At 54.7% G+C, this 9,993-nt stretch overlaps 1 protein-coding gene across 2 annotated transcripts; it reads right to left on the reverse strand.

Moving 5' to 3' along the window:
• Nucleotides 1-484: 484 nt before the first annotated feature.
• TMEM72 (transmembrane protein 72) lies at nucleotides 485-8,448 on the reverse strand. Of its 2 annotated transcripts, XM_014955855.1 has the most exons (5): nucleotides 8,234-8,448; nucleotides 3,998-4,064; nucleotides 3,490-3,561; nucleotides 2,588-2,727; nucleotides 485-2,416 (listed from the first exon to the last, which is right to left on the reverse strand). In XM_014955855.1, exons 1-5 carry the CDS (start codon nucleotides 8,301-8,303, stop codon nucleotides 1,956-1,958), a joined length of 810 nt encoding a protein of 269 aa, XP_014811341.1. In that variant the 5' UTR covers nucleotides 8,304-8,448; the 3' UTR covers nucleotides 485-1,955. The 2 variants fall into 2 exon arrangements, with proteins under 2 accessions (XP_014811341.1, XP_014811342.1); XM_014955856.1 differs by lacking the exon at nucleotides 3,490-3,561.
• Between the last annotated feature and the right edge of the window lie 1,545 nt (nucleotides 8,449-9,993).

Genomic DNA, 9,993 nt, shown 5'->3' on the forward strand with positions numbered 1-9,993 from the left:
ACACCGGCTTGAGGGTGGAGCTGTGGCCAGACCCTGGGCTTGGGGCTCTCAGTCAAGCAGTGCCAGGCTGTAAAAAGGGGCCACAATTTTCTGGAGGCATTTTTTGCAGGTGCAAAACCTCCCTAAAGGCAGGTGTGTACGTGACTCTCCCCCAGCAGGCATTTATGGGGTGGAAGGTTAATCTGTGCAGCCAGAAGGAGGAGGTCTATAATCCCTGTATCATCTTTAGAGCAGCTTGGTACCAGCTATCATTTTAAATGTCGGTGGTGCAACAAAAAGCTTTTTTGGTGTAGGAATGACAAGTGTGTGCAACCATTCAGAAGCTTCTCTTGTGGCCAGCTTCATTATCAAACACAGGCAAATACCGAGAGTCAATATCATCCCCATCTATCTCCCAAACTAGGGAGTCACTTAGTAAGAGTTGATTAAAAAGTAGCATCGGGTTCTTATCTCAATTGCCTTCTGATTTGTGAACACTTACACTTCACATTTTCGCTCTGCAACCTATGAACAAGGTGATCGAGCAACCTGATCTGGTGGGAGGTGTCCCTGCCCAGGGCAGGGGGTTTGGAACTCAATCATCTTTAAGGTCCCTTCCAACTCTAACCATTCTATGACTCTACAATTGTGACTCAGAGAGCTGAGATTTTAAAAAGAAGAAATAATGTATTTCCAAGAAAAACAGCCAGCCCCACTGGCTTCCACTTTATAAATAGTCTAAGGAGGTTTCAGGAGTCTTCTCTCCTTCCCACCACCTCACCCCAGTGCTGTGTGTCTGGGCTCAGAGCGGTGACACCTCTTCAACCCAGCAGTGGTGACAGTGTGGCCTCATGTGCCATGTCCAAGAACACCCAGCCACCCGAGCTCTTTCCCTTGTGCAGCCCAAAGAGGGGCCTGACGCCGATGATGAAGGTCTTGGTGGTGGTATCTGCAGGCACAGACAACATTTGCCAGCTGGAAGCAGAGAGTCTTAGTCCTCAGGTGGGAGAGTGCCAAGGGGATGAGTTGAGCAGGAGAATAATGCCGGATTATAGGTGGATGGTCCTCAAAGGGAAGAATATGTGGTAGGATTAAGCCAGAGGTGAAGGGTTCAGGGAAGAGCTGGCATGGAGGGGACAGAATTGTAACTTTATTATTGCCTTTGCTCTCTGGGGCCCATAATTAAGGAAATCAGGGAGTTACACATGGTCTGCTGTGCCAATGTGGTGCTGAACCTCATGACCTGAGCTGCTACATCATTCCAAAGCTCTTCTAATGCAAGAGGGCTGTGTGGGCAGGGAAAACCAGGAAACCCCAAGGTCCTCCCTGCTCCTGCATAGGTGTCCCCAAAGTCAGAGGTGATCGTGTCTCCGGGGAGGGCACTTCGTGGGTGTGAGTCCCAGGGGAGGTGTGCTTGGTTTCAGCCCCCCTCTGAAATGAAGTTTTGGATGCCCTGGGCCTGCTGCAGCCAGTGCAGGTGTTGTGAGGGAACCTGTGGTGCCCTGTGCTGGATGTGTCCCATCATCTTCCACGTGCAGTGAGGGCAGGAGGGAGACAACTGCCCATGGTGGAGGCTGCTCTGGGGATGTGGAAGTCTCCTCTCTTCCTGCCTGCTGCTGCCCAGTGGGAAGTCCACACCACACTCATGATGGTAGGCAGGAGGAGATGCTGTGATGTGCTGTGACCCACACGTGAGGCCATGGGAGTAGAAAACTCACTGTCCTGGCACCACCTTGGCCAAACCACCACCCTGGCCATGGTATTGCAGGGGCTGGGAACATCCACCGGCCCTGTCACAAGGCATGGGACCACGTAGTGTGGACAGCCCCTTGGAAAGGGAGGGACACAGTGGTCACCCTGGAAACAGGAGGGGCAAGGAGGGCCACCTCTTGGGACTCCTCAGCTGATAGAGCGTCAGGGAAAGATGCCAGCAGCAGGGGTAGCATGTCTACCCTGTCCTTCTTCCTGCTGAGGACTCAGAAGAGGCCTGTGGAGCTGAGGGGAGCGAGGATGACGGGGGCATCAGGTGGGGTGAGGATGGGTGTTGTGTCTGATGTGGTCTCCTCAGCCTCACTCTCCAAGTCCTCCAAGCTCTCACTGACCGAGGGGATGATCTGCACCACCTTCTCCTGGAAGTGCACTTGCTTGCGTGGGGCTGGTGGGGCTTCTGGTTGGGCAGGAGCTGCTGGAGCCAGGCTCTTGTCCTTGCTACCCTTCAGGATGCTCTTCATGTGGCCCAGCAGCGAACGGTGCTGCTCCCTCTGGGCCCCATGGAAGGTGTAGGTCTGCTCAGTGTCACCAGCGACGGTTGGGGCTGCCATGGTGGCCGAAGGGTCCACATACTGGCCCACCTGAGGATGTGTCTCTTTGTGCTCTGGGCTCTTCCTCCTCTTGCTCAGCAAGAAATAGGCCAGGGCAGTGAGCACCAGCATGGACCCTGGGGAGAAGGCAATGTTGGTTGAGGGTTGGGGCAAAGTGAAGAGCTCACCAAGATCTTGGTCCAGCTGGCTCAGTGGTCCCCACAACCAATCCACACCCTGCACATTCCCACCCTCTCTGCCCCCCTCCATGCTTCCATCTGCATGATTCCCCAGCACGGGCTCCTCACCAGGGATGGTGACATGCCAGACAAGGACAGGATGCAGGAAACAAGCCACCGACAGGAGTGTGTACCCTAGGAATTTCTGGAAGCTCCCTGGACGTCTTGCTCGCTTCCAGCAGGCCTGTGCCAGGGAGTCGGGCTTGTATCTGGGGAGAGAAACAGAGGTCCTTGTGGGATGGGGCACCAAGTGCATGGCAAGAAGGTTTGGACTTAACAATTGCCCATGTAAAGGTTTGGATGCTCACTCTGGCTTTGCCAGGAGACCACTGTGTTGGTCAGGGAAGGTAAGCAAAGCCTGAGGGTAAGAAAAACCCTCCCATGGGGGGAAGAGGCTGGGGGCTACATCTACCAGAGGTTGGCATCTCAGACCACCTCTCCTCAGTGTGTTTGCCCACCTGGCAACTAGTCAAGTGCCTGGAGTAAGGCATTGCCTCCAAGCTGTCAGGGCTTTTGAGTTTATGCTGAAAGAGAGCAGGAGTGCTCAGCCTCTGAGCACATATGGATTTTCTACCCTCTTACAAATCTTCATGCTGTCTCTGGGAGGGAGCAGCAGCTCACTCTGGGGACTCTGGCTCTTTCTTCAACCCCAGTCCATCGTGGGACATCATACTGGGTGTTAAGCAGATGCTGCAGACCAGGGTTTATCCTGCTGATGCTCAACAAACTCTGGCACAGGTGGGTGAAAACACACATTTAACTGGCTGTGAACATGGCCCCAGTTACCTCCCCCCTGCCTGAGTGCACTTGCCACATGTCCCTACCCCATGGCAGTAGGGACAGGACCTTTGGTTTGGCACTTGCCTGCACCAATACCTTTGGCATTTGGTGTGGTGTTGCCTGTAAAGGGGGAAAAATTGCCTTAGGGAAGTCCCACCAAGGCTGGAGAAGACTGGACAGGGTCTACTCACGTGAAGCACATCTCCAGGAACAAACTGATAAAGAAGAAGCCTTCACAGACAGTAACTGCAACCCCTGAAAAACTGAAAGGTGGAGCTGTCAGGGGGGCAGGGCTGGGCTTGAGTTTGCTCTCCAGGTGGCAGAAGGGGCACAGAGGGCTGGGATTTACTAGCCAGTCCACAGCAGAGTCTGTGTGCTGGGGTCTGGACACCCTCAGCTCTGCTCAGTTGAGGTTTGTGGAGGAGACCTCAAAGCCCTTCTGTCCCCCCAGGGGGTCACCTTGCAGCCAGTGTCACCTCTGGCCTGCCTTGGGCTGCAGTAGCGATGTGGTAGCACAACTTCTTCTAACAAAAATAGCTCATTTATCTGAAACCTAGAGATGGAGATCTGGACTCCTCAAACCCTCGGACACTGCCACTGCTGCAGTCTAGCCTGGTGCTACACGTATGGTGGAGGGGTCAAATGAGTCACACATCCCCCCCGCCACCGGCTCTGATTCTGAGGACAAGAAATACTCACAGCAGATAGAAAGCCAGGCTTTTGAACTGTCCTCGCTGCAGGGTTTCCACGCCCACGCCGATCAGCACTAGAAAGAGAAGGCAGGAAAGGTGCTGAAAGATGCAGGGTTGGTCCCCAACTCTTGGTTGCCCCACCAGCCTCCAGGATTGATGCCCCCGGTTCCCCCAGGGGCTGCTGAGGTGGGTCCCCCCATGCTGTGTGGCACAGTGGGACTGCCACCACCAGTGACACACCAACCCAGGGGGGTCTGAGCTGAGTGATGGCCTTGACTCCCAATCCAGAGACCCATCCCAGCTGCACGCCTGTCACCGCAGCCTTGTCACTGCGTGGGCAGGGGAGAGGTGCTCTGAGGACACCAGCTGGCCTTGGAGAGCTGGGGGAGGTGAGCAGGAGGTACACAGGGACACAGGAAGGCCCTATGTCCCTTCTGCCCCTTGGATGCTACTTCAGCATGGCTGCCACAGGGTCTCCCCTCCCACTGCCCCATCCACCTATGCCCCCTCCCTTTCTTGGGGACCCCCCAAGGTCCAGGTCCCCCCCAGCACCCACCAGTCCCTCTCCCCTGCCCTCCCAGCTTGCCCGGGCCTGCTGCATCTGACACATGGCTGCAGGGCAGCAGCAGGACAGGGGAACCCTGCCAGATGCCTTCATCAATGTCTGTAGCTGTAGCCATGGCATCAAGATCCTTTGCTAGCCAAACAGAAAAACATATAACTGGAGCAGGCAGATTAAAAGCAGGGAATGAATGTCCCCTCGGTGCCCCGGCCAGCACAGCACACTGGGGAGTCAGTTTAAGGGGGATTAAGAGTATTAGCGAGGCTAAAAATCTTCCTGGGGGGGTTGGGGGAGCAGCAGCTTCAGGGGATGGAAAATTTCCTTCAACATCCTTCAGTTCCCCCACAAGACTATTTCCAAAATGGTGCAAACTTGAAGTGCCTCAAACCAGCTGCAGCAAGCTGGTTGGTGCAAGCTTGGTCCCTGACCAAGTCATGGTGCCCAAGTGCCAGTGGCATGGGGTTATGCAGAGACCAGGTCTCATGGCCAGGGCATGGCTCTAGGCAGTCACTACACTCCTGTCCATTCTTGATGTCTCCACATCTCACCAAGCAGGTCCCAGCCCATCCTCTGGAGCTCAGGAAGTTCACTGCTGGTCCTGTTCAATGAGTCGTGGCCAAGGCTGGAGGTGCTGGTTGGCTTCATTTATCTGAGCTGTGGAGTAGAGTGCCAGGCTCCCAAACGGGGGTGCAGACCAGTGTCCATCAAGCTCACGACGGCTCAATGCAGAGGGTCTGTGCCTGAGCACACAGCTCTCTCATCCCGGCTGAACAAAGCCCCTCTAGGATTTCCCCGTGTCACCTGCAGCTGATGGCCACTGTCAGCTTGGGGAGCCCCACAGGCCACCCTTCTCCATGGAGGCAGCCTCTCCAGCTCTGAGCAGAGACACAGAATCATAGAATTGTAGGAGTTGGACCTCTGGAGATCATCTCCTCCAACTCCCTTCCAGAGCAGGGTCACCCAGAGCAATTGGACAGGAACCCATCCATGTGGGTTTGGAATGTCTCCAGAGAAGGAGACTCCACCACCTCTCTGGGCAGCCTCTTCCAGGGCTCTGCCACCCTCACAGGAAAGAAGTTCCTCCTCATGTTTAGATGGAACTTCCTATGTTCCAGCTTGTGCCCGTTGCCACTTGTCCTGTCACTGGGCACCACTGGGAAGAAGATCAGGCCCAGGGCAACCAGTCCCATCAGAGGGCTGTGGAGCTGTGTGAGCTCATGCTACATGCACGGTATTGTTCTTTGCTATCTTGTGACTGAGAAACCTTCTTTATAATCTTCCCTACAAATGTGGAATTGGTTCATTCCCGGTGGATGAAGGCAGAATTCAGGAGCTCGGCTGTTCCACCTGAGCCTCTGCTCTGGATGAGGAAGTTTCCTGATCCTTGCACAGCTTCTGCTTCATCCACAAAGCTGTTTGGGTGAGGAAGCCGCAAGCGGCAAAGGGCTGTTTCCGAGGTGTTTGTTTGGACTAGTGGCTGCCTTGATTTGGATCTTGTCCAAAGCATGTGGCTGAAGGCACATGATTCGGAATTAAATGGTTGAAAGCATGAGAATTAAGAAATAAGTAAGGACTCTCTCCCTCGATGCAGAAATCACAAGGGCTCAAACCTCTTAACAACAGAGATGCCCCAAACACTGCAGCGATCCGTGGGGCTGTTTGATGGCTCTTCATGAGGCTCTGCTCTTCACGGGGAGGGAGCTTAATTTCTCACACACAAGAAACCCCGTAGCCCCACCATTGCAGCCACTGCATTACAAGATCCCAGGGAAAGAGGGGGGGGGGTTTATATTCTGTGGGTAACCTTCTGTTGTTTGCAAAGCAGTTTATGGAGCTGGCCAGGCCTTCTCAGAATCAATTAGTGAAGCTGATGCACTCTCCTCTCCCTTTCATACTTTTTTTTTTTTCTCCAACTGAACCCCTGGGACTGTCTTCTGCGTGGTTTCCATTTCATGCAGAAACCTCACACACCTCATCAGGCACTGAACGCTGCGCCAGGCTGTTTTCTCAGCCCATTGAGACGCGGGGAGGAATAAAACCCACCAGGCACCTCCCATTCTTCACCGGCCTTTTGGGAAAGGCGGGTGGTGCAGGGAGGGCATCAGAGCTGTGGAAAAGCCCAGAGATGGGTAGAGCAGCTCCCCACGCTCTGTGGTGCTCAGCAGGGAGACTGCTCATTTCAGGAACTACAGAGAGAGGTGCAGATGATGCAAAGTGATGAAAAGAAAACAGGCAGGAGAGAAGGGGAGATGTTATATTCCAGTAAGACACTTAATTGTAAGCTATTTTCAGTTTTGCTCTAGTTTTCCCATGGTAAAAAGCTCCTGTTTTCCCCCAGGAAGGTCTCTATGAGGTTCCATGGAGCTTTAAGCCTGCGGGCCCGAGGGGGATGGGGATGGGGAAAGGAAGAGATTCACATTTGCTGGTTAAAGCTGTGTCCCAGCTCCTATCTCTTGCAGCCTCATCACGATGAGCACTTATCTCCTGGGAGTTTGCACAAACTCAGAGACTCAGATCTCTGCCCATTATCAGTCATTTTAAGCACATTCCAGAGCGCAGCCTCCGGTGTCCCAGCTGGGCTTTGGGTGTCCTTGGGGACCTGTCCTCTCTTCGGCCGACCTCTGTGCTTTCTACTTTGCCCCTGACCCCAGCAAAGTGTCTCTCGTGGCTGCAGCTGATAAAGGAAAGGAGGAGGGAGAAGGGCCCCCTGTGACCTACTCTGGAGTGTCTGAGTCCAAAATTCCTGGGGGTCTGACACAGGAACTACAAGCACCAACTGAAGTCACGTCTCGCCAGGAACCTCTGGTTCACACCTCCAGCTTTTGGGCAGGTCAGGCTCTTTGATCTCTGCTCTGCTGATGGGGAAACTGAGGCAGGGAGCGCTGCTTGCCCTGTCCCGTAACAGTGAGTCAGCAGCAGCCCCGGGGTGAACCCCGGAGCCCTCTGCCTGCGCTGTTTCCCCACATCCCATCCCGAGATGCCCGATACGGGAGGGTTATCCACCACGGTTCTGGGTGAGACGCTGTGCCTGAGGCACCCAGCTCAAAACACCTGCGTTTCACCCGGCTGTGTCACCAAACTGGGAGGACACTGGTCCCGAGCAGCCCCTGGCAGCCAGGGGGGAGGATGCAGCTGGGTGGATTTACGATGTTTGTATGGCAGCTATAACCCAAGACTCTTCCCTGCTCCCCGACGGGTTGCTGGAGAGGCAGAGCAAGCACTTTGGCAGTGGCTGTGCCACCATGGCAGGACATTTCCACCCTGCCCTGGCACAGGAACCACTTGCTGCCCACAGCACGACCTGCTCCTCCTTCATTTTCACATCCAGCCTGGTCATTTTTGCACAGCAACGGGTATTTTGTTTTTCAGTCTCATCCACATCTTTGTGCCCATGTCTGTTCTTGCAAGAATATAATTCAGCTTTCTTTTCCCTCTGTGCTTTAGCTTGTCCTCCCCCATAACGAGTGCTGGCTCTTCCTTTGGGATGTCTCACTGTGCCCTCTCCCACAGCAGCTGGAAGGAGCCTGGCCAGGCACCCGGCACTCTCCCTCCCTGTGTCCCAAAGGAAAATGGATTAAATTTCCTTGTCCCCCTTGGAGGATGAGGCAGGGACACAGCTCAGAGGACCTCACACCCGCTCAGCGCCTTTAAATGCCCAAGAAGAAGAGAAGTCATTCCTACCTGCTGCGGTGGAGATGCCCAGCAACCGGCAGGTGTACTCCAGGGCACCCCAAAGCGCCTTCTGCCCCATGGTGAAGAGATGGAGACCACGGTGGCCGACCAGGGCAGAAGCTCCCTCTTCAGATCTCCCACCTCAAAGCCTCCAGCGCCCAGGACCAGGTGACCTCCCTGAAGGAAAGGGTGAAGGACAGGATGCCTCCAGCGGGGCCACCTCCAGCGGGACCTCCCAGGGCAGGGTGGTCAGAAGATGATCTGCCACCACGGGGAACCGACCAGCACTGCTTTCCACAGAGGCTGCCGAGGCTTGGCCTTTTCCTGCTCGCCGCTTGCTCCCGTTGCCGGCCCAGCGGTGATTAATGATTGCTAAGGATCGGTAAGGGGGCGGGGGGTGTGTGTGTGAGGCTTTGGGAGCATTTGCACCCGGGGTGCACGGCCTTTCCTGCTCCCGAGGAGGAGGCTCTGGAAGCCCAAGCTGATTAAATGCATGTGAAGTCATTAGTGCTGTGCAGCTCCCGGCAGGTTAACCATTTGTGAGGATCGTAGAATCACAGAATTGCCCAGGTTGGAAGGGACCTTTCAGATCACCCAGCCCAACCACCGACCCAACACTGACAAAACCACCACTGACCCATGTCCCTCAGCACCACCTCTGCCCATCTTTTAAATTCCTCCAGGGATGGGGACTCCACCACTGCCCTGGGCAGCCTCTTCCAAGGCTTGACAACCCTTTCAGTGTAGAAATTTTTCCCAATATCCATCCTAAATCTCCCCTGGTGCAACTTGAGGCCATTTCCTCTTGTCCCATCACCTATTCTTGGGAAAAGAGACCAACCCCCCCTGCCTACCCCCTCCTTTCAGGGAGTTGGAGAGAGCGAGAAGGTCTCCCCTCAACCTCCTTCTCTGCAGGCTGAACACCCCCAGCTCCCTCAGCCTCTCCTCATGAGATCTGTGACCCATTCCCAAGGCTCCTACAGACCCAGGCTGAGCCTTGCAGGGGAGATGTGTATTTCTCTTCTTGGGAACCTCAGGAAATGTATTTCTGTGCTGTAGTCACCACAGCCATTGCAATGGTACCAGGGTGACAAGAGTGTCCTGCCACGGGGAATTTTCCAGGACAGCCATATGCCTGAGCTCATGAAACAGGTCCCTAATTCTTGCAAAAAACTTCAGGTAGTGTTTTTTTCTGAACACTGATGAGGTGGTGGGTGGAAAGGATTTTCCAGCAGGCAATGCTGGCAAGGTTTGGGGGCAGAGCATATTTTCCATGTGAGCACTTTCCACTGGAGAAGGGCTTCCAGGGCATCCCGAGGGGCAATGCTGAACGCTGCAGCCCCAAAAGGTGTTTTTTAGCCCGGGCACTGCCTTTGGGTGTCCACATCTCCTCCCATCCTCCTGCACCACTGGGGCTGTTTGAAGGAACTGCGGCTTTTCCGCAGCTGATGACTCAGCTGTGTGTCAAAACCTCCTTTTCAAGAGAGACATGGGAGGGAAACAGAGGCACGTCGGTGGGGAAGGTCACACCAAGGCTGGGGAAGAACCGAGCCAGGGCATCCTGCTGTGGCTGGGCACCGCCTGGGAGATCCCCATGCCCTCTCATGAGGAGCATCACTGCAGGCTCCTGGAGCACCCCCCTCTTCCAGAAATCCCCAAAGGGTCTTCAGAGCCCCGAGGTCGTGCAAACAGTCCAGGTGCCTTTCTTCCTTACCAGCTTGTTGTTGTAAAAACATTGATTTATTGAATTTCTGTACAGACCTGAAAGC

Source organism: Calidris pugnax, unplaced genomic scaffold (genome assembly GCF_001431845.1).
Source record: "Calidris pugnax isolate Ruff unplaced genomic scaffold, ASM143184v1 scaffold287, whole genome shotgun sequence".
NCBI classification, from domain to species: Eukaryota; Metazoa; Chordata; class Aves; order Charadriiformes; family Scolopacidae; genus Calidris; species Calidris pugnax.

Excerpts from the sequence above, each read along its gene's own strand:
- TMEM72 (XM_014955855.1), bottom strand. The coding sequence starts at position 8,303 with ATGGGGCAGAAGGCGCTTTGGGGTGCCCTGGAGTACACCTGCCGGTTG. Across the intron at positions 3,562-3,997 it reads AGCCTGGCTTTCTATCTGCT|TTTTTCAGGGGTTGCAGTTA; the intron begins GTGAGTATTTCT and ends TCCACCTTTCAG. Across the intron at positions 2,728-3,489 it reads TTCCTGGAGATGTGCTTCAC|ATACAAGCCCGACTCCCTGG; the intron begins GTGAGTAGACCC and ends TTCTCTCCCCAG.